At 38.7% G+C, this 24,683-nt stretch overlaps 1 protein-coding gene across 3 annotated transcripts in view; it reads left to right on the top strand.

Moving 5' to 3' along the window:
* cntn1a (contactin 1a) overlaps positions 1 to 24,683 on the top strand; it is a 69,698-nt gene that overhangs the window by 39,164 nt on the left and 5,851 nt on the right. For 2 of the 3 annotated variants that reach the window (XM_026919279.3, XM_026919280.3), the window contains exons 4-21: positions 2,010 to 2,136; positions 2,844 to 3,025; positions 3,436 to 3,531; positions 3,654 to 3,860; positions 5,901 to 6,003; positions 6,251 to 6,432; positions 8,181 to 8,305; positions 8,852 to 8,969; positions 9,833 to 9,983; positions 11,621 to 11,748; positions 12,173 to 12,345; positions 13,233 to 13,365; positions 17,737 to 17,898; positions 19,485 to 19,634; positions 21,116 to 21,186; positions 21,362 to 21,596; positions 23,601 to 23,704; positions 23,898 to 24,081. In XM_026919279.3, the coding sequence (XP_026775080.3) occupies positions 2,010 to 2,136; positions 2,844 to 3,025; positions 3,436 to 3,531; positions 3,654 to 3,860; positions 5,901 to 6,003; positions 6,251 to 6,432; positions 8,181 to 8,305; positions 8,852 to 8,969; positions 9,833 to 9,983; positions 11,621 to 11,748; positions 12,173 to 12,345; positions 13,233 to 13,365; positions 17,737 to 17,898; positions 19,485 to 19,634; positions 21,116 to 21,186; positions 21,362 to 21,596; positions 23,601 to 23,704; positions 23,898 to 24,081 (2,631 nt within the window). The remainder of the gene's footprint in view (positions 1 to 2,009; positions 2,137 to 2,843; positions 3,026 to 3,435; positions 3,532 to 3,653; positions 3,861 to 5,900; positions 6,004 to 6,250; positions 6,433 to 8,180; positions 8,306 to 8,851; positions 8,970 to 9,832; positions 9,984 to 11,620; positions 11,749 to 12,172; positions 12,346 to 13,232; positions 13,366 to 17,736; positions 17,899 to 19,484; positions 19,635 to 21,115; positions 21,187 to 21,361; positions 21,597 to 23,600; positions 23,705 to 23,897; positions 24,082 to 24,683) is intronic. The other variant, XM_053236884.1, reaches the window with a different exon arrangement.

Raw genomic sequence — 24,683 nt, 5'->3', positions numbered from 1 at the left:
GATTTTGTGTGTTAGGGTGCTGAATTGGCTGCGTGCCTCTAGATTGAGTCAGTCAAAAACAGATGACGCTTTTAGAAGATGACAGAGTGGAGCCTTTGCTTGGCTCCCTGCTGAAATCACTCAGTGTAGCAGTGCACCAGTGATGGGCAGAACTGCATTTAATGCTTACTGAAATTGGCTGTTTGGTTTCTTTTATCTTTTTTTTTAACATTTTAAATACCAGCCGAGAACATTGTATATATCAATCCAAATCACACAAACATCAGAGAAAAAGACAGAGAAGGAGGAGTGGAGAAATTGCCTGCTATTCATGCGCTTTGCTCTCTGTGCCCTGTGGAACATAGCTCCCTGCCATCTGTCTCTTTTTTCTCTCAAATCATTATGAAACAAGATCTCCTCACTACACTTCATTTCAGTTCTGCTGCTTCCTCAACTGTGTTGTTTTGCTGAAGCACCATTTTGCAGACTTGCTCTCAGTAGAAGGATTAGACTGAATTTCTGCTATCGTGCCCCCTATCAGTGCCTAATGCCCATTTAAGGATAATTTCTCCTGATCTTAACCTTATTTCATTATACATAAATTATAAATTATTTCATATAGAGCAGATTTCGAGTTTACACCTTTTTGTGATGCCCAGACATACTGTATGTCTGCACTATTTTTGTTGTTTTTGTAAAACTCTAAAGTTTGAGACATTGTAAGCATTGTTAATGACAGTGAAAGCACCTTAAGACACATCCAGACACAGTCTGGATATAAGGATTTGCAGGAGCTCTGTTGGCTCATTAGTTATTCATCTTATTTATGTCTGACTCGGTGTAGACTAGCGTTTGATGTTTGCCTCCCTAATGACTGGCTGAGGCTAATTAGCCTGGCATGGTGCTAATACAATCGGCAGGTTGATTGAAGTCAATGTCCGTAGTTTTTTGAAATGATACTAGCTGTCTAGATTACTAATGAACTTTGTAGTATAGTACTGAACATGAATGATGGCATAAGACATTGAAAGCTTTGCTCTGCATCTCAGCGTCTTTTGGATGGGTTTTATACTATTAAACAAGCTTTGTCATGTGTGCTACCTCTAACAATAAGATAATCAGTTGTTAGAGAGATTCACTTTGCTTCAGTGCTCATTTTATTGCCTAAAGCTTGTAAATGTATCTGTTTAGATTACAAATTAGACACTGAGACAATAAGACAGACTTTTAACTGTATAAAACATTTCCCACCATTAAGAAATGTATGTTAAAGTGTTGATGATGTGCCTTTGGCTAATGTGAATTCAGTGTTATTATTTGCAAGATCATACATGATCTAACCTAAAATCAATTGCTATCAATTGCAACTACACTTCAGATTACAGTATCTCAGCAGGTAAATCATTTTAAATAAGGGAAAATCTAGAATCTCTCATTATGGCCAATGACTATGTCTAAAGATTATTTTATCAAGTATTTATTCCTATTTATTAAAAGAAGCAAAAATATCTTCCAGAGTAGTACAATAAATCTAATAATTTAATGTATTAAAATGTATGGTTATACTGTAAATGCAGCAATATTTTAGTAATTTTATAAAGATTAATCTTATAATGGTAAATTTTGTTCCTTGGTTAGAGATTTTTTTGCAGTGTATAATTTCAGTTTGCATTTCTGGCTTGTATTAAATTCAAAACTTTTGTAAATTCCAACTTGTATGTGGTTATTTGCTTCATTATGAAAATTTGTGGGATTAGTGGAAAAGAAAATTGTAGTGTCATATGATCAGAATTTTATTCTTTTTAGTTTGGTAACTGTCTACATGTTTTTCTACTTATGTAAATGCTAGTTATGTGTGCAACTGTGGTGCTATGAGCACCAGATAACCCTTGTTTTGGAGGAAGTCTTTATGGATGATCTCACTAGCAGGTTTGAGACAAGGTTTTAACGTTTTCCCACTTTTTACACAAATTTATCAGTGTTTGATTTTTCTGTCTGCGTGTGTGTGTGTGTGTGTGTGTGTCCCTCAGACGATTCCTCAGGCTATGGACCTGTGTTTGAGGAGCAGCCATTTGACACCATCTACCCCGAGGAGTCTCAAGAAGACAAGATAATCATGAGTTGCCGAGCACGAGCCAGCCCACCTGCCACATACAAGTAACATATGTTTCTAACTGTTCATGCTGGGCTTCGCTTTTATTGGTAGCAGAACGTGCATCTCTTAGTGCTCATTTAAATTTCTGCTCTGTTGCAGTAGGATTCACAAAGTACTGCTACAGTTTTTACATGGCACATCATTACGTAGGTGTAAGATCATTAATCAGGTCTGTGTGATCCTCTTCATCCATTTCACTCAGCTGGTCTCATGGCTCTTCACCCTATTCTGAAGTCCTAGCCTATCTTCTTACACACTTCATTTCCATCAGGGGTTTGACCCTTTCTACACCTCAGATTAATCCACTGCGGTAACCCTGTCCCTCTCAGCACCCATCCCTCCTAATTCAATTTTCCCCTCCATCACCTCTTGGTTACTTTTATTCCATCCTGACCTGCCCTAAAAGTCAGAGGCCATTTGGAGAAGGAGATTTAGCATCTCTAGCTCATTTCCTGTTGAGCTGGCATCACTTCAAGAGCACCTACAGGGTTGGCAGCCAAAACAGATGGAGAGATATAAAAAATATTTGTACAAAAAGCCTCAGCACAGCACATCTATGGATAGACTACTACAAATCTAGAGCATATCTGATATAAGTATTATGTTTGAGTATTGTGTTTGACTTCAATATAATGTCTTTTTTATTTATCAACTTCATGTGGGATGACAGCATGCATGTCCTTTTCCATCTTCTTCTCCCTGTTTGCAGGTGGAGGCTGAATGGCTGGGACATTGAGATTCCGGAGGAGGGTAACGTCCACTACAGCCTGATGGGGGGAAATCTGGTCATCGGCAGACCTGATAGGAGCAATCATGCTGGGAACTACTCCTGCCTTGCGGCAAACAAGTTCGGCACCATCATAAGTCGAGAGGCATCTGTCCAGTTTGGATGTGAGTGATGGTGGCAGAGCCAAGACACGCCATTATGTAATGCTGCTTTTGTTCTGTTAAATCCACCTTGAACTTTTTGTCCTTTATTCAGCTTTACATAAACACTTAGGTAGCATTTCCAAAAACCTAAGCTTTTGCCTTTTAGCCCTAGAGAACCTCCGTTGATGAGAGCTGGGAATTAATTTCTGGTGTCAACGTTTTTAAATGCTTGTGTGGTTTGTGCTGAATCATGTGTTCCATTGATGAAGTAAATAAAATGATGATGATGCATATTATGTGAAATTGCATTTTTAGTCCTTTTGTTTGTTGTAAGTGAGTGTTTTTTTGTAAAGGTCATCTCGGCAGGTCGCGAAGATCTACTGACAGTGTTTGTGAAGGGGCCTAAATGAATTTATTCTGTTTTCCCCTAGATTTAGACATGTTTTCCACAGAAGAAAGAGAAGCTGTGCGTGTGAAAGAGGGTCAGGGAGTGGTGCTGTTATGTGCTCCTCCTCCACATTTCCCAGGTTAATTCAATACCTTATTTATAATAACTTCATAATATTCTGCTCACAGATGTATGTCACAGATGTAAATCATGAAGTTAATGATTCCTGGCATCTTTAACTGTGTTTTCTTCTCCGTTTAGTTGATCTTACCTTCCGCTGGATGCTGAATGAATTTCCCATCTTCATCCCACTGGATAAGAGACGATTTGTCTCTCAGACCACAGGAAATCTCTATATCGCTAAAGTGGAGGCTTCTGATAGTGGGAACTACTCCTGCTTCGTCTCCAGCTTATCTATCGCTAAGAGTGTCTTCAGCAAGTTTATCCCTTTAGTCCCACAGACTGAGCGTATGCCTTTACTTCCTTTTTACTTTCAGAATTTCAGAATATCACACGTTGCTTTGCATAAGTATTCACCCTCCTTGAACTTTTCAGCATTATGTTGTATTAAAATCTGGAACTGAAATAGACCAAATAGAGATTATGCAGTGTCTCCTTCAGCTGCTCCTTTTATTGCATAAATATTCTGGTGCAACTAGTTGCCATCAGAAGTCACATAACGGAATGGGATTCTCCCATGTGCACTTTAGTGTCACATGATCTCAATATGAATACACCTGTTCCTCAAAGGTCCTAGCATTTGTTAGAGAACATACCTAAACATACAGCATCATGAAGCCCAAGTAGCTATCAAAACAAGTGCAGAACAAAGTTCTGGAAAATATGAAACCGAGGAAGAGGTTCACCTTCCGCCAGGAAAACAACCCTAGGCATTCTGCCAAAGCTGGACTGGAGTGGTTCAAAACCAAGAACCTGAATTTATCAGTGACTCAGTCGAACCTCAGACCTCAACCTGATTGAGAATCTGTGTCAAGACTTGAAAATTGCTGTTCACCAGCAGTCTCCATCCAATCTGAGTTTAAGTAATTTTTGCCAAGATGAGTGGGCAAAAATATCAGGAAAGCTGATAGGGACATATGCCAGAAGACATGCAGCTGTTATTACAGCCAAAGGTGATTCAACAGGGGGTTGAATCAAATGGTAAAAATCCCAATTAGGTCAATTTCAGTCCCAGGCTGTAACAAAAGTTCAAGGAAAAAAGTTAAGGGTAAATGTTCAGGGTTATGAATACTTATGCAAGGCAATGATATTGTCAGTGATACATAGTCAGGAAATGTGCATGACTGTATGTAATTGTTGGGCTTACATAGAAAATGATCTAACTCATTGAGATAAATATCCAGATGTTTCTTACTGTCAAGAATGTCAACAGCAAAAAAAATTAACCAACAGATATTACAACACAAATTCATATTCATCATCACTATGACCAGTTCTGCCTGTCTAAAACTTTCATTTCAGAAGCACAGATGCCACTCAGTTTTTAAAAAGACATGCCATATGATTTAGTTGCATTATTTAAAGGAGTGTGACAGTGTGGCTATGGGCTAAATTACTAAGCTGTCATTGCACTGCTACTTTGGTAAGGCAGCGCAGAATGGATGGAAATGGTGATTGATTATGCTTTTGCCACTGAGGCAGGAACAACAGCTTAAGCAGTCAAGAGTCTTTTGTGTGTCTGTTTGTATAAAGCTGGAAGGAGAAGAATCAAGGCAAGACATTTGAAGGCACTTGTTTCTGTTCCCTGGAGGTCTTTTTGTGGGTCCATCAATTATTCCCTATTTATGTTCTGTCACAGGGCTTGCATGAGTAAGCAGAAACATTTTGCCTAAAAACAGAGTGCCAGTTTTTAGTTGGCCTAACCTGATTTCATTTCAGATTAGTTTAACACCATACACCCAGAGTTCAAATGAAAAAAAAAAAAAAAATCTTATGTACCTTCCTGTTTCATTATAAATAATATTATTGTGCTTGTGCAAAATTTTTTATTCCATTCGACATAACTAGCTGTTGAACACTGGAAACAAGCTTTTTATAGTACCAGAGTGGCTGGAGTGTTTGTTATAGTCTGGAGGTTGGATGTTGTGGCAGATAAAATAACTAGAGGACACAGTGCAGAGCAGATAATCTGCTTTTCTCTACACACGGTATCTTCTATTTCTTCGTGCATTACCTCACGTATGACTCCATTACAGTAGAGCGACATAAGCCTTAGGCTCCATCTTGTCCCACATTTTCAGCCATTTTTGAATGCGTGTATTCATGTGTGTATTTGCACAGCATGCCTCAGCTGCCATCCCATAGCCAAATATTTTGAGTTGAAATGCCCTGAACCAAGCTTGCTGTTTAGACTGATACAAAACAACAGAGTGTGCCGTGCATTTCAATATAACAAGAGTAATATGCATTTGGAGCCAGAGGCTGATGCAGGAAATGGCCTCTAAAAAACAGATTATTCAGCACGGTGATACTGTTTACTGTCTCCAGCAGGCCCTATTCGGAAGTACGCAGCCGATATAAAAGTGAAGTTTCCGGACACATATGCTCTTGTTGGCCAGAACATCACCCTGGAGTGTTTCGCATTAGGAAAGTGAGTGCATTTACTTCATGATGGTACAAGAGTGTAGGAGCAGGACATGTAGGAAAGTCAAAAAGGATATTCACGTTTAAGTCTAAGTGGAGTTGATACTGCTTTTTCTTTTCTAACACCAATCCTACATGATGTGTTTTTTAGAGGGAAAAAGCAGCAAAAAAACAGACAATTTAATTAGAAGCCTTTTTTTTTTTTTTTTTGTATTTCTCTTGTTGAATGCAATGTGTGTAACTGTTTGGCCCAGTCCCATTCCCCAGATCATATGGAAGAAGGTGGACGGAGAGCTGCCTGTTCATCATGAGATCAGCATGGCAGGTGGACTTCTGCACCTCTTTAACGTACAGTACGAGGATGAGGGAGTGTACGAGTGTGAGGCGCTCAACTCTAAAGGCAAAGACTGGCACAAAGCAAACCTCTATGTGGAAGGTAGGACTGCTGTGACGAGAAGGCTCTCTGGACTCGCATTAAAGATTTCAGGATTTTAGCACATGATTATTTGTGAAAATTATAGACTTAAATCACATTTAAAGTACAGATGTTAGAGGTGGGTTTATAGTAATTCTACACATATGAAAAAAGAACAATAATTATGTATGCATCCAAGTAAACAGGTACTGGGCAACGGTACAGTATCAGAAAAACAAGAAACTCAAATAAGAGTAAGAAAAATAATATCAGAAAAATAAATTAATTTATGCTGAAATACCGAGCTTGACTGTAACACAGAGATAACTATGGATCTTTGTGAGGTCTTACACCATGGTGTTCAATCACCTATACATATAACCTATATAATGTTAATCATTCAAACCATCAAGCATAATGAGATATGAAAATATGCAAAGAACTTTAATAGACATCTGTATACTATGAACAGCTAAATAATCAAATTCTTGGTTTAAACCACTGCTACAAGTGTTTAGTATGTTTCTTTAGCATAATTTTCTCTCACTATCGACCCTCCTCTTCTATTTGAGGGTAAGTTGGTATGCTTCTATACATCATACAGCTACTGGATTCCTATGAACACGATTTGTTATTGGACTTCCGTGTTCAGCAACTCTTATTCTTTGATATAATTTCATAAGGGAATCATTTAAATCTCTCCCAGTCCCAGTTAAATATCAGCCTGTCTCTTTTAAAAACCTAGAATTTTAAAATGAATATTGCATACTGTGGGGTCCAAAAGTCACACATGTTTGTGTAAAACCTGATGATCCATGTTGGATCAAATCCATCGGAGTGTCGTATGAACACATGCTTAAAGGGATAAGGGATAAGACTCGTGGAAAATCTGACCTTTTGTACAAAGGAGTTAATGTGGTCAGTATCACAAATTTGCTAAAATTTAAATAGTGACCTACAAATTTCCTTTTTTTCTGTTTTAGAATTTAAAAAATTCTAAAACGTTCTGTTTATTTCCAATTTTAAAAAAATCCAAGATTTTCAATGTGGTCTCAGTCTTTTGGAACCCACTGTGTATGGCTAAACTGATTGATGAGAAGGATTTTTTCCCTACAGAACAGGGTGATAGCTGGCACTATGTAATTATTCATTTCTATCTCTGAGTTTTACCTTTTGTCATATGACAGATTGAATTTCAAATGTTCATTGCATACATTTAAAAATTGATGCAATTTACATAAAACTGAAAGTTTTATGAACACGTCATCAACATACCTGCATTTAATACAGTTATTACATATTTAAAATTTTAAAAAGAATTTTCAATTATGCTTCCATATAAATCTGAGTAACTATTAGTACTGCTGCAGTAATACTACTCATAACTGTTCCCTTTACATGAAGAGAAGATGTCATCTTAAAAACAAGAGTTTTTTTAAAACCAATTTCGCCAAATCTCTAGTACATTTAGCAGTTGAACAATCTCAGGAGCATGTGATCCTACAAATGTATAACATCTTAACAATCTTAAGTAATTTGGAACTATACATATTTACCTGTATGATAAACATAAAATGAATAAAATTCCACATGTAAAATTTGTGATGAGCATAATGATCATTTCTAAATTTGGATATACTGTATGTTTTAGTACTACATAATAGTCTAAGCCTTAGAAGTGTCACACTGCTTAATGCTGTAAATGCCATATTTGGTATTTATTCCATTTGGCCTGGCTATATCTGCTGATCTTGTTTTTTCTCCTTTAGCTGCTCCGGAATGGGTGGAGCATATCAGCAGCAGTGAGAGGGACATCGGCAGTGACTACACCATGTCCTGCGTAGCCAGCGGAAAACCCAAACCTCGTGTACACTTCTTGAAAGATGGCCAAATGGTATGGCCCTTAAACCTTTCTTCATTCTCAGATTATTAGTATAAAGACTTTGAATGGCTTTTCATTGGTTGTCCATCAAGCCATGCTACACTTAATGCACTCCAACTTTCCACAACAATCTTTGGCTGAGTGTGTTTGGAAGGTGTAGAACATGCTAACCATGAAGAATGTGCACAAACACATCCTAATTGTAATGTAAGTGCAATGTAAGTGCAGTTCAGGCTTTAAGCATACTCAGCTCTCTAAATTAGGGCACATAGTCAATGAGGCAAACTCTAGGCTCTATCTCAATGCTAAACGGGTGCCGACACTATTGCACAAACACCCATGGCAACAGTCAGTTCTGCTCCAGAAGCCTGAGAGTGTATGCAGGGGGCATGCCACAGCAGGAGCTACCCTCCGAACACACTCTGCATGCAAAGAGAAAGAAAACTTTCAGTGAAGACTTCGAGATAATGCCCCTTTTTTTACAAGGGTTCACTGAGTTCACTGAGCTAAAAAAATCATCAGAATGATCATGAAATTATTGTGTATTTACTTCAACAGTATGGCAAGCATGAGTTGCACTTCACAGACCTGACATCTGATGACTCGGGGATGTACCAGTGCATCGCTGAGAACCGCCACGGAGTGATCCACGCCAACGCTGAACTGCGAGTCTTCGGTAAGCTGCTGCAAAGCCAATTAACCCCCAGACACACTACTTTGTCTTGCATATGTACCCCCCCATCCCACCCCAAACATTTACACATTTTGTAGTTTTATAAGCTGGAACTGGATTTAACTTACTTGAGATTATATGTCATGAATCTACACAAAACATCCCATAAGGTTATTCACAAATAAAAAAAAAAAAAAGTAAAGTTGTGAATGCATAAATATTCACCCCAAGTGGTGTAACACCCCTAAATTAGTTCTGGTGCAACCAGTTGCCATTAGATATTGAAGGAGTCCACCTGTGTTTCACATGATCTCAATATAAATACAGCTGTTCCTGGAAGTACCCAGAGTTTGTTAGACAGCATACCTAAGCAAACAGCACCATGAAGACCAAGGAGCTATCAAAAACAAATCCGGGAAAAAGTTCTGTCAGGGAAAAGTATCTGTCAGGGTTTGTTTAGAAAAATCCCAAACACTGAACATCTGTCAGATCCTCATTAAATCTGTTATTAAAAATAAAAAGATTATGACACAATTATGACTCGGCCAAAAGGAAGCCATCTACCAAAAGTTAGTGACCCTGTAAAGAGGAATTTAAATCAGAGAAGCAACCAAGTGTCAGGCTGTAACATTACAAAATGTGGAAACATTCAAGGGGAGTGAATATTTATGCAAGTCACAGTACTTTCTTATTAATGTGATGTAAGTTGTTCATCTTTGCTGATAGCTTGCACATGTTCAGTAAAAGAGGATTAGCGTCTAGCATATAGTTAGACATACTGTAATAAGTTTGTCCTTGAAGATATTTGTGTCCAATTGGATTAAACTCAAGCTCTATGAGAATGTGTTGATGTTTTGTGTTATCAGTGGGTGCTCCTTCATTTGAGTTCAACCCGGTTAAGCAGAAGCTGCTGGCAGCAAAGAACGGGCATGTGGTGATTGAGTGCAAACCAAAAGCAGCACCCAGACCCATGTTTTCCTGGAGCAAAGGCACAGAGCTGCTCTCCAATTCCAGCAGGTAGGAGATAAGCCCTTTCACATAGGATTATTGTAACTGAGCTTTTCATCTCCCTAGAAGATTTGATCTGACAATTCTGGAGATTGTGGAAAAGTTCAGTTGAACATCACAGTGTGAAAAGATTTTTTTTTTTAAATAAAGCTGGTGGTATATTTCAAACAATGAAAGAGCTAAACAAACAGAAAACCTCCGGCAAATATGCTGAAAAGAATTCATATCTTTCCGGAACACTGCGCAGAATGGCTGTGAGATTGCTCTGAGCTGAGCAGACTTCACAACATCGCAGTGTGACTAGGTTGGGTTTGTGGCGGGTTACTTTTGAGCTGCTGCTACAGGAAAATATTTTTAATGCTGCCTTGTTAAAATGTTTTGTATGACAGCTCTTTTAAAAAAAATTGTCATTTTTGGAAGGTGCATATTTGAAATAGTGGCTCATTTTGGGCTTCTTTTTAAAGCAGGCATGGCAACCCTGTCAAAATGAACAAATAAACAAGAAAACAGCAGTGTCAGTTAGGGGTGTAACAATATACTCTAGTCATGATTTGATTCGTTATACGATACTGGCTTCATAATTGGATTCTCAGAATATTTTAAACAAAATTTTAATGAAGAAAAATGTCATTCTCGGACACTGTAGATGGCAGTGGTGTGGGGATGGTATTGTTTGAAAGCTAATGAATGGTTATAGTATGGTTATGTAACCATATAGTCTATAATGCATGTCATTTGTTGTGATCCAGAGCTATTGGTCACTTCACAAGTGCAGATGATAATCGGTAATTGTGCAAACTCTCCACAAAAGAATTCAATCATGTGTCCAGCATGAACTCTATATATTTTAACTCTGTGGGATGCGCAGACCGAGACCTCTGGTGTTCAAACAGTGGAATTGCGTTACATGTATAATTAATAGAATGCTAACTTCCACAATGTGAATTGCACATTTCCAGAATGCCCATCCTCACATTTGTGCATTCGCGATGCGTCATGTCATCCCTAGTGTCGGTGGTGAATGAAGCACAAACGCAGAAGAGAGAGATGTTGTTTTGGTGTCGTTTTATTTTGTAAAGCAAAAAACTGAGATGGAGAATGAGGTGACAGATTTGAGTTTTCCCTCAAACATTTGTGATGCTGCTTCCATGACCACAAACTAATGCACAAACGTCGGACCTGAAAATCACAATGAAGCTCACAAGCAACATATGATATTTAGACCAATCACAGATGGGAGGAGATTTCAGAACTAAAAGCATGATGGTTACTGTAAAACATGGAGTTCTGTATAGGATCACATGCACACCGTGGCGCACAAACTCAAACCACTGCATCTTTCTCGCTCAAAAGACATATAAGACACAAATATACCACTGGCTTTAGGGTGTGCTCTCAAAAATAAAATTATTGGCACCCCTAAATAATATTACACATGAACTGCCATCTTTAAAAATATATAGATTGATATGTAGTATCAAGAATTTTGTTTAGGACCAGGATATTGTGTTGAAATAAAACTATTAAACATTCCTATACATTTAAGCTCAGAATTTCCAGTAATTCTAGAGTTCTGTATTTGCTAGTGTGTTTAACCCACGGTAAAGCTAATGAAAAGAAACTGAAAACCAGTGTAATGGTGGCAGGATTTTCATTTGGGAGGATGGGAGTCTGGAGATCCGCAACATTACCAAGTCAGATGAGGGGAAGTACACGTGCTTTGCTGAGAATGACAGAGGCAAAGCCAACAGCACTGGATCTCTCTCAGTCACAGGTAAGAGGTTGAAATTCAAAGCCATATCAGTCATGGAAATGTAGTGTTGCATAATGCATTGCTTATTGGAGCTGGTACATAGGAGATATCAAAAATCATTAATGCAGTGATGAACACAGTAGTCTGAGGGTGTTGGAGGAGATTGAAATGAAGCGTAGAGAATCATGCTGCTTGGTCAACACCCAAGACAGTGATTGATCTGTAACTCTGCCCTGCCCTCTGCTGGTTGAAATGACTTAATACAGAAAGCAGGAATGCCAGCTGTTGATTGGGCTTGTTGCTTCTTTGATTAATATAAATTTTAGAACAAAATGAGAATTACACTATATGAGAATTGTGAGCTTTAATTCCTTTTTTCCGTAATTATATGCTGTCTCTACTAAGTTGCTGGAAATGTAAATCAATTTCTCTTGTGCTTTTTTAGATGCCACTAAGATCACGCTGGCTCCCTCTAACGCTGATGTGAGCATGGGCGAAAACGCTAGGATGCAGTGTGCTGCGTCACATGACTCAAGCCTTGACATCACCTTCATCTGGTCACTTAACGGCCATGCCATTGACTTTGACAAGGAGGAAGAGTTCTACCAGCACACCATTGTAAGAGCGCGAACCCAACAGATTAATGCCGGCAATAATCAACAACATCAGTGTTTGTGATTGAAGTGTTTGAAGTGTTTTAGACATTTATGTTTGAGATGCATCAAGCTGTATTTTAAGTCTTCTGGGTGTCTTTTTGTCCTTTTCTGTAGTCATTTCTTAATTGTCCAGTAGGGGCACATTGCTGTTATTTTTCACAATGGATGATGTAGTTTTGTACTGTGTGTTCTCAAGGTCACAAAATCACACTGTCTTAGACTATTATTAATGAAAGTGCTGGTTCAGTTTATAAATAGGTACCCCAGGCTGCTTAGAGGCATTACTGGGTGTGAGCAGTGATTTCTAAGCTTAGAATGGACTCATAAACAGTCCAACTTCACCTGCCTGTACTCATCGTCCATCTACTTCTCAGTGAGAGAGAACATAGACTACAGTGGGCTAATGATGGTTCATTGAGTGAGGCCTGTTTCCGATTTTCATTCCTGAACGTGGTGGATTTTCTGTTTTTAGATGTTTTTGTTTCAGCAGAGTTGCATGACATTTCAATAAATATCATTTCCTCTCAGTGATACAGTATTCTAATAAATGGTATGGCCGCTAAATTTAATGAACAATCTTAAATATAAATAATCTAAAATAATATAAGCAACATTCCTAGGGCTGAGTGTGTATCGGTGTGTATCTGTGTGTGTGTGTATGTGTGTGTGTGTGTGCATGTGGGGAGCTTTTTTGGCTGCTTTCTTTTCTTTTGGTTATTAAGGGTTTAAGTTAGAGTTAGATTTATGTGTAGGCATAGTATAAATAAAATGCGTTAATAATAATCCCAGTGGAAGGTACTCACAAGGATAGTAAGACAAATGTGTGTGTGTGTGTGTGTGTGTGTGCAGGATAGTCAGGCAGGTATGTCTAGCTGTGAGCTGCTGATTAAGAACACACAGCTGAAGCATGCTGGTCTCTACACCTGCACGGCCCAGACACCTGTGGACAATGTCACCGTCTCTGCTGACCTGGTAGTGAGAGGTACTACAAACATTTTACACAGACACACACACACACTTGCTTACTTACTTACAAACACTCTGTGCCTTGAGTTGGAAAGTAACAAGCGCTTTCTCATCCTGTGCAGTTTTGGCTGCAACAGAAAACTTGAGAACTTGGAGTCAGAATGAGACTAAAGCCGTTCCTTACTTAAATATATTCAAGTCTCTTGCTTGATTTTAGATACACCCCAAAGGCAAGTTACTTCTCTGCATTGTGAATATACTTATGCTTTTCAGTTAGACATTAGACATTAACATTTACGGCATTTAGAAGATGCACTTATCCAGAGCGATTTACAGAAGTGCTTTGTAGTCTCTATCAAAAAACACATCCTCATGCTAGTTCACTAGGTCAGGGACTAAGAGTACCATCAATGTAAAAACCCTGTTGGGGAAGTTAGTACAGTCTGAAAAAACACGACAAGTTTTTTTTAAATAACAAAGTGCTAATTTAGGTGCTTGGTGAAGAGGTAGGTCTTTAATCTTCATTTGAGGACAGCCAGTGACTCAGCTGTTTGGGGAAGTTTGTTGTACCACCTAGCTGCCAGGACAGAGAAGAGACCTGATGCATGTCTTCCTTGTAGACAAAAGTGTAAAGGTCTAGCAGCAATAGATAGGTGTTAATAGACTAATTTGCTTTATACCCTGGCATTAAAAGTTAAAGCAGAAAGTAGTGTACAATTGTAAACTACTCTGTCAGATCCTGCTGACACTGTGTCTACTGTGGGATGCAGTAAAGCAGGGAATGTTCCTGTCTGGGTTTAGTGGCTGGCTGCAGTGCTGTAAGAGGAGGTGAATAATGACGTGTGAATAAAATCCAGCAGCAATGTAAGCAGGGTGTGCTAGTTTGACTTGGACAGATTTGTAAGCCTGGAAACCCAGTACTACTGCTGTAAAAATACACACACACACACACAAGCCTCTTGTTTTTGGCCAGGTGCAATGAGTCAGAATTATAGCCAGCCATTTTATCAGGAAATGTAAAGCATGATTTTGGTGCATTTGGGAAATCGCCAATTTGAATCTCAGGAGCCAAGCTAACAAATTTGACCACGTTCTCTGGGTGGGAGGAATGGCGTTACTCTCTCTCCACTGTCAATCACAGCAACACTAGGCAATCTCTGGCATCTGTTAGCTCATGTATGTAGAAGAGGGTAGATAGCACTTTCCTCAGAGTGTGTTACACTGCACTGTGATGCAGCATGAGCAGCAGTTTGCAAAGGTGTGTTTGGCTTCTGTCAGTCTTCACCCTACCTGGTTGGTAACTGTTGTATAATAGGGAAGAGCAGGCTGGTGGGTGGGAATTAGCAGGTGACCAAATTGGGGAGAAATTCAGGGGAAAAAAGTTAAAAGTCAGGCATGGCAAATTATTAAGGTTGTGTACATTATTTTTGGCACTGGACAAGTAAAGAATGATGGAGTCTGAGTGAGACCTTGCTCTACTCTTTATTCTCTCATGGTTACAAAGCAGTTTGATCTTGCCAGGCAGTAACTTTCCTCAGACATTAACAATTGCTAATGAGACAAACTAGTGTGCCAGTGACCATAATGTGTTGAGGTTGGAGCTATTTGCAAGATCAGCTCCACTAAAGGTAGTGCAGTTGAAGGAGGTTTAGGAAGGGCATGTCCATGGGGAGAATAGATAAGTCTGTTTTTTGAGTTGTTTGGCCTAACGGTCATCCGCTTCCACTTCCTCTCCTCTTCCTCTGCTTTTAATCTCTCTTATAATGTTATAATACTCAGGTCAGATGCTTCCCCTAAAACAGCGTGTGCTCATTTGGTGTGTGGGTTGGACAAATATAATGAAATGTTCTGTTAAAATCATTTAGCGATTAGGAAGATGGATGAAACTGCACGATTTGTTTTACTGGGTAAACAGCTCAATGGGGATTAATGCATCCCAGCATTTAATTTGCATTTGTAAACCTATGACTCATGCTGTTGTTTTGCTTGATGAGATTTTTAGCAGTATGGCATTCTTTGATACATGAAAGAAAATGCTATAATATACATTTAATAATCTTGAAGCAGCACGCATAGATAAAAGATATTGCTTTTATAGTATTAACATACTTGATTATCTCTCATCCATTTCATTTGATTACTGAGAGGAAAGAATTCAATCCAGTACATTTTTATTGGCAAGAATAAAGGCTAAATTGTATGTAAAATGTTGGCTCTATTAATTAGGTCTTAGAACTTTTAATAATCTCAACAAGTGCTGCTTTGGTTGTTCTTTTAATGCTGAAATCTTGTGTCTTTTTCATGAGTAACTATATCGCATTCTGCCCTGAGTGTGAGTTCCAGAGCTAGCATTAACAGACTTTTCCACTGTATGAATTATTCACTTTTTTCACTTGGGTGAAAGTGTGTCAACAAATATTACACACAAAAAATGGTTGGCAAAAATGTTCCACTTAGCTTTTTGGGTTTATTTACAGAATGTTAATTGCTGTTGAGTCTGAAAGGCTGATGTACTGCATACACAGTCCCTTCCGAAAGTATTGGAACAGCAAGGCCAATTCTACTGTTTTTGCTGAAGACATTTGGGTTTGAAATAATGAATATGAGATGATATATCAGAATTTCAGCTTTCATTGTCTGATATTTACATCTATGTAATGTATTAAGCAATTTAGAACCTGGCACCTTTTGTTTGAACCCACCCATTTGTTTAAGTGAACAAATATATTAGAACATGGCCCAGAACATGGCCTAATAGTGCCCAGGTGTGCCCTATTAGATTGATTGTTTTAAAAAATTAATAGCTCTGAATGTCTACTCTTGGTTTGATCTCTGGATTTCACCTGTGAAGACTGCATTTTTAACGACAAAGGATAAACCAAAATGAAGACCAGCGAGCTGTCTATGGGATAAAAGCAAGCCATTTTGAAGCTGAAAAAAGAGAGGAAATCTAGCAGAGCCATTCTGCAAGCAATGGGCATAGCCAATCAACAATTTGGAATGTCCTGAAAAAAGAAAGAAACCACTGGTGTACTAACAACCAGATGTCAAACAGGTCAGCCAAGGAAAACGACAGCAGTTGATGACAGAAACACTGTGAGAGCAGTAAAGAAAAACCCAAAAACAACAGTCAGTGACATCACCTACAACCTCCACAGGTATCACAATCCAATGTTAGAAGAAGACTTTGAGAGCAGAAATATAGAGGCCATACCACAAGATGCAAACCATTCATCAGCAGTAAGAATCAGAAGGTCTGATATGAATTCACGAAGAAATACAGAGATGATCCAGAAAAGCTCTGGAATCAAGATTAATCTCTACCAAAGTGAAGGAAAGGCCAAACTGTGGAGAAAGAAAGGATCTGCTTGTTATCCAAAACATACGAGCTCATTGGACAAGCACAGTGGAGGGTATGTCATGGCTTGGGCTTGCAAGGCTTCTTCTGGAATGGACGCATTAATCTTTATTGATGCTGTAACTCATGATGGTAGCAGAATGGGTTTAGAAGTCTGCAGAAACATTCTGTCTGCCTATTTACAGAGAAATGTATCCAATCTAATTGGGAGGAATTTCATCTTGCAGTAAGACAATGACCCAAAACACACTGCCAACACAACAAAGGACTTTATCAGGGAAAAAAGTGGAAGGTTTAAGACTGGCTAAGTCAATCACCAGACTTTAACCCAATTGAGCAGCATTTTCACCTTCTGAAGAGGAGACAGAAGGGAGAAACCCACAAAACTAACAACAACTGAAAGAAGCTGTGGTACAAACCTGGAAAAGCATCAAGAGAAAAGAAGAATGCAACATTTTGGTGATGTCAGTGGGTCTCTGGCTTAATGCAGTCACTGCAAGCAAGGGATATGCAACCAAATGTTAAGTGTTATTTAATTTAAGACTATCTGTTCCAATACTTTTGCTCCTCTAAAAATTGGATGGTCTAGCACAAAAGGTGCCATGTACTAAGTTGTTTAACACATCTAGATTTAAATATAATGATAGATCAGAATTTCAGCTTTCATTTATATCATCTCATATTCAGCTTTTGATCTCAAACCCAAATGTCTTCAGTGTATAGCCAATAAAAAAAAAAAAAAAAAGAATTGGCCTTGCCATTCCAATATTTTCGGAGGGGACTGTAGGTAATGAATGATGTATTTTGGGATTCCAGCTCCTTATTATTTAACATTTTGCACTGAAAAGTTAGAGGCACTGTTGAGAGTTAGATATTTCCATTCCCTCCACGATTTTGGACTGTATTAACTTTAAGGTGAGGCATCCCATTTAATGGGATATACTTACATCCAAAGCTTTTAACTGATTAATAAAGGAAATACAGATGTGACTTTATTGTGCTGAGTAGTTTCTGTTACTTCACTGTCAGGGCCTCCGGGAGCTCCAGGAGGAGTGCGTGTGGAGGAGGTTGGGGTAAATTCTGTGAAGCTTCTCTGGAGTCACGGCACAGATAACCTCAGCCCCATATCCAAATACACCATCCAATACAGAAAGACCAGAACCGAGGAGGAATGGAAAGATGCTGTAACCTGTGAGTACTCCAGCACATGTACTGACATTTTGACATTTACAAATTTTACCCTTTTAAAAATGAGGGAGCAGTGGGTTCAATTCCTCTTAATTCCTGCTTTTGTGATTCATATTTAATTATAGTTGTGACAATATAAAAAATATTATATTAAACCATCATAAAAAAAAAAAAAAAAAAAAAAAAATGTTAGTGGTTATAGTGTGGTATACAATGATAGCGTATGATAATATACTTACATAGATTATAATGTCACAAAAACAGCATTCCAGGTTTTGGATGTAACTACTACTACTGAACATCAAAAGCATTCTGTTACAAATTGGTTTAAAACAAATTATAGCAATTTCTCTAGCCAATTAATTCAGTAATATAATTTAATGCCATTTATAACACAGCGCTGTTGAATTGTCAAATTTGATTGGTATTAAATGGCAGAAGCCCACATAATACACGCAAGTCTTTTTTTTTTTAAGTGTTGTTACTTCACAAAAAACAAATAATCTTTGTTACGGTGAGGACAGCTATTTATATCTGTTATAATGTAAGTGATAACAGGCACTAATTTTGTAACTAATCAATGGACAAAATGCATATTGTGCTGCTCTTTAATTAAAATCTAAAAATCTAAAAATCTTTGGAAAATTGCTGTGGTATAAAAGGAATAAAACACTGGCTGCATCACACCACCCTGTTTATTATTTTCGAATAAGAACACACCCAGTAATGTTTTATTTCTTACATACACTATATAGCCAAAAGTATGTGAACACCTGATAATCACACACATACAGTGTGTGGGTCTTCCCCAAAGTTTTGCCACTAAATTGGAAGCACACAATTGTATAGGATGTCACTGAATGCTCTAACATTATAATTTCCCTTTACTGTAACTAAGAGGCCCAAACATATTCCAGCAAGACAGTGTCCTTGTGCATAAAGTGAGGTCCATGAACACATGTTGTGTTAAGGTTGTAGTGGAAGAACTCGAGTGTCCTGCACAGAGCCCTGACCTCAACCCCACTGAACACCTTTGGGATGAACTGGAACGCTGACTGTACACCAGACCTCCTAGTCCGACAGCGGTTGCTGATCTCACTAATGCTCTTGTAGCTGAATGAACACAAATCCCCACAGCCACACTCCAAAATCTAGTGAAAAGCCTTCCCAGAAGAGTGGAGGTTATTATAACAGTGCTTTTTGAATGGGATGTTCATCAAGCACATATGGATTGGTCAGGAGTCCACAAACTTTTGACCATATAGTGTATTTTAGTGCCATATCATTTACATTTAATGTGTCTTTAAAAAAATATACTGAGAACAGTGATATTTTTACCCAATCAACTTTTCATATCATTCCACTTTAGGTTTGACTTAGTGCAAGTAGACAGCAGTGTTTCAAATTCTTTAGACTTAGGAAGATGACGTGGCTAAACCTATCTACAAAAGCACGCTGGGTGGAAAAAGTGTTCATTAAAAAAGGATTTTAATTAACTTCTGGAGTTTGGACTTCAATTGTATATAATGTGTTCAGTGTAAACAGCATGAAGTGACCAGTGGCTGTGATGCGTTTATGTTTTTTTTCAGCTCCTCGCAATATAGAAGGAAACGCAGAGATGGTCACAGTAGTTGATCTGCTTCCTTGGACTGAGTATGAGTTTCGGGTCATTGCTACAAACACTCTGGGTACAGGAGAACCGAGTGAGCCCTCAAGCAAAACCACCACACTGGAAGCAGGTATGTCTCTAGATTTCATCATTGTTTACTTACTTGCTAAATTATTGGTGAGACAAATTTGAATTTCTCAACTCTGAATTTACCTCAGCTAGAGACCCATAGTTTAGAGGAATTCTGGGGAGTTTATTGAGTCCCTTTTTGCTTTATAAACAGATCAGCCATAACATTAAAACCAGCTGCCTAAAATTGTGTAGGTGCCCCTTGTGCCCCCAAAACAGCTCTGACCCATTGAGGCATGGACTCCACAAGACCTCTGAAGGTGTGCTGTGGTATCTGGCACCAAGATGTTAGCAGCAGATCCATTAAGTCCTGTAAGTTGTGAGGTGGGGTCGCCATGGATTGGACTTGTTTGTCCAGTACATCTTACAGATCCTTTATCGGATTGAGATCTGGGGAATTTTGGCTAAATCGACACCTTGATCTCTTTGTCATGGTCCTCAAACAATTCCTGAACAATTTTTGCAGTGTGGCAGGGCACATTATCCTTCTGAAGAGGCCACTGCCATTAGGGAATACTGTTGCCATGGAGGGGTGTACTTGATCTGCAACAATGTTTAGGTAGGTGGTGCATGTCAAAGTAACATACATGTGAATGGCAAGACGCAAGGTTTCCCAGCAGAACGTTGCCCAGAGCATCACGCTGCTTCTACCGGCTTGCCTTCTTCCCATAGTGCATCCTGGTGCCATCTCTTCCCCAGGTAAACGACACACACGCAGCTGGCCGTCCACATTTTGCAAAAGAAAACGTGATTCATCAGACCACTTCCTCCCATTGCTCCATGGTACAGTTCTGTTGCTCACATGCCCATTGTAGGCACTTTTGGCAGTGGACAGGGGTTAGCTGTATACGCAGCCCCATATACAGCAAGCTGCAAAGCAATGTGCGTCCTGACACCTTTATACCTTTATACATCATAGCCAGCACTAACCTTTTCAGCAAGATGGGCTAGCCTTCGCTCCCCACTCGCATCAGTGAGACTTGGGCACCCATGACCCTGTCGCCGGCTCACTGGTTGTCCTTCCTTGGACCACTTTTGGTAAGTACTAACCACTGCGTACCGGGATCACCCCACAAAACATGCCATTTTGGAGATGCTCTGACCCAGTCATCTAGCCATCACAATTTGGTCCTTGCCAGAGTTGCTCAGATCCTTATGCTTGCTCATTTATCCTGCTTTCAACACATCAAATTTGACAACTGACTGTTCACTTGCTGCCTAATATATCGCACCTCCTGTCAGGTGCCATTGTAAAGAGATAATCAGTGTTATTCACGTCACCTGTCAGTGGTTTTAATATTATTGCTGATCGGTGTATAAACTTGTGTTAGATATAAGGTGCTGTTCTTGGTAACATTGCTGTAGAAGATATTATTAGTTATTAATAATGTTTGTTATTAATTCAGCATAATGTTGTTTGTCTCTGTCGATGTGTGTGATTGTTTGTAGAGTGTGAGATCTCACATTCCTCTCTTATTTTAGCTCCTGTGGTGGCACCCTCAGATGTAGGAGGAGGTGGGGGTACAAGTAGAGAGCTCACCATCACATGGACGGTATATATATTTCTTTTTTGCTTGTTTGTTTGTTTTTTTGTGAATGCCTGTCATGACATATTTTTCACCAGTGGAAATTTTTTAATTTTAGTTTAGTTTTTAATTCCTTCTATAATCAGCCTATATGACTTTTTTCTGTAAAAGAAGCCCTGACTGTGTTCTGTTCTGTCCTCAGCCTGTTCAGCCACAGTACTACTCTGGAAGTAACTTCGGCTACATTATCGCGTTTAAGCCTCAGGATGGCAATGAGTGGCATAAAGTGACTATAGCTGACCCTCGCGCCAGTCGCTACATCCACAAAGACCCCTCTATTCCCCCAGCCACAAAGTTTGATGTGAAAGTAAAGGCCTTCAACAGTGCAGGAGAGGGACCCTACAGCCTCACTGCTGTTATATACTCTGCGCAGGATGGTGAGTATCAGAGGCAGTTTTTATTTACTTCTTAATGTATATACTGCTGTGTGAAATCAGAAGCCGCAAATTGTGTTAGACAGTCCCTCTTACAACAAGACAAATCAAATTATCTCGTTTGATAATTCTAAGAGCTACATATGTATTAAGGATGTAATAATACAGCATATCATATTGCATTGTTTGAGAGGAGACTCTTGACTCGATATATCAGGGTATCGAACAATATATTCAACAGAATGTATAATTAAGAAAGCTGTTTGTCATAAAATACCACTTGAGTTGCAATTTAAAAAAAATTACATGAGTTGTAATAAAAATTTTAACTTAATCAAGTCCACACTCCTTCTTCTGAAAGAGTAGCTTCTTTTTTTTCTCATGATAGGTTACAGGGTTTTAAAAAAAAAACCTTCTTCTAAGCTCGCTGTTAGTTAACTGGCTAGTGTACTACAGTGTGGCTACATTCAGCAACAAGAAGGAACTGGAAGATTCCTAGTGTACGAGGAAGGTCTGGTGTATGGGAGCACTTTGACTTCCTGGTGCACCAACACGGTACGATATTAACAGCCGACAAGTGGTGGACGGAAACGTTACAGTGTGCCAAATCTGCCAAATAAGAGGACAATAGACCATCACTAATGCCACAAACATGTCCACACATCTGCTCTGACATCATCATTTTGTTTCGGTCAGAGGAACTGGATGAAAACATGAAGCAACACATGTAACAATGTCTATATTCAGGCAGCATTTCCCTGAATGGCAAAACTAGACTCTGTCATTACAAAATTTAAATTATTGTATTTTATTATCTTGAATGTTTTAATAAATTGAAAGTAGAAACCTGAGGCACATATTCAGGCATTGTCCATTTTTTGCTGTATTGTATTGAACAAATTTTGAGCTTTGTGCATCATTACATTGTTAATAGGGATGTATAAAGAGCTATGGTCCAACATGCTGGACAAGTGCTGTCATATGACTCTGTTCCTGTCTGATTCCTGACTAGTCTGTATACTTTGAATTTATGGCTGCAAACTTTCATAGTCTTAAGTAAGAAGTTGCAGTGAAGCCAATATATACAGACAGGGCTTGGGGTATTTGAATGTCTTTATATAAAAAGATGCAGATATCATTTTACTTCCTAAAAATTCTCCCTATATATAGGTGTAAACTGAACATTCCATTAGTTAGAATTCTAGACGTTGTAACACAAAAACATTAAACATAACACATTTTAACACCAACATTTTAAACATATCCAGAATACCCTTCCACCCAATATTCTTTCCTATATTTTAGAGGTGAAGTGCAGACATCAAATATATACAGTGGGGTCCAGTGAGACCACACTGTAAATCTGTGATTTTTCTTTTTCATTTAATAAACAAAAATAAACAGAATTTTTAAAAGGTTAAAGAACAGAAGTATTCAATATCTTTTCAATTAGTCAAACGTTTGCACTACTTCTAGATCACTGTTTAATTTTAAGAACATTTGTGATATTGATCCTACTAACTTCTTTGCACATAATGTCAGATTTTTTTTATTGAGTTTTATCCCTTCCATTAAAGCATTTGTTGAGACGACACTTTGATGGATTTGATCTAATACGGGTCGTCAGGTTGTACACAAACTTGTGGAGTCTGTAACAGCTTGACTGCATGCTGTCATTAAAGCAAGAGGCAGAAATACTAAGAAATTCTGAAATTTATGTAAATATTTCTAAGATATTACTTTTCACCAAAGTTGTTCCTGATAATATAATTTGTATTGAAAAAAATGCACTAAATGAAGGATTTCCACTAGACTTTTAGACCACACAGTACATGTATATGGAATGCAGAAACACAACATTGTAATAATTGCATATAATTCACTTATCTATACAGCAGCTCAGCTGTGCTTTATGGATGGATAGACCTTAAGTTTATCCTCCAGACCCAGTGTGTGGATGTTGTTAGTTTGATTGATGTGTCTGTCTAACATGCTGTATATTGTCAGCACCCTCAGAGGCTCCCACCATCGTAGAGGCCAGAACCCTGTCAGCGACGGAGGCCATTGTGTGGTGGCGACCACTCACGCAGCAGACAGTTGAAGGCTATCAGGTTAGTCTGACAATGCTGCATACGCAGTAAATGTACAGTGAGTGATGATTTGCCCTTCATTCAGCTTTAGTTGTGTATGTGTTATAATTACCATTTGTTTAAGGGGTGGTGGAATGATATGTTATAGCAGAGAAAGCACAGTATAGTATATTACAGTAACAGAGTAATGTGTGGCCTGTTTGCTCTGTGACAGGTGAGGTACTGGAGGAAGTCCATGGAGAACGAGGCATCAGCACAGCGCATCTCCAGCAGAGAGAACCAGACACGTCTGGACAACATGAAGCCTAACTCTCATTATGTTATAGAAGTGCGCGCATTCAACGGTGCAGGTTATGGACCAGCAAGCCAGAGATATGAGATCTACACAAAGAAAGCACGTAAGGATCATGCTTATATTTAAGCGTAACCAAATCCCTTTGTTAAAGCACAGAGACTGATACCTTATAGAAATACTCCCATGTGTTTCTTAGCCTAGTCTCTGTCCACCACACTTGCATCACATGGGCAATTACCATAGGCAATAATTTCGATGTTACTCTGTACTGAGGGTACAGGCAGTCCCTGTAAACCTTTATGCTACCTTGATAACACAAAACCACTAATTCTTCCCTTTGAAAATGTTCTCTGATGGTACAAATTATACAGATCTATAGCTTAATTAAGAAAACAACTTTACCACAATTATCGCCTCAACTAATGATAGGGAAATACACAAATACATTATCTAGATTGCACAGGTAATGTATTCTAAACAGATACAAATATACACTCACTGAGCACTTTATAAGGAACACCTGTACACCTACTCATTCATGCAATTATCTAATCAGCCAATCGTGTGGTGGCAGTGCAGTGCATAAAATCATGCAGATACGGGCCAGCAGCTTCGGGTAATGTTCATCAGCCATCTCCATGATTTTGACCGTGGCATGGTTGTTGGTGCCAGATGGGCTGGTTTGAGTATTTCTATAACTGCTGA

Source organism: Pangasianodon hypophthalmus, chromosome 9 (genome assembly GCF_027358585.1).
Source record: "Pangasianodon hypophthalmus isolate fPanHyp1 chromosome 9, fPanHyp1.pri, whole genome shotgun sequence".
NCBI classification, from domain to species: domain Eukaryota; kingdom Metazoa; phylum Chordata; class Actinopteri; order Siluriformes; family Pangasiidae; genus Pangasianodon; species Pangasianodon hypophthalmus.
Note: the sequence above shows the minus strand (reverse complement) of the source record. Positions and strands in the feature narration are given on the sequence as shown.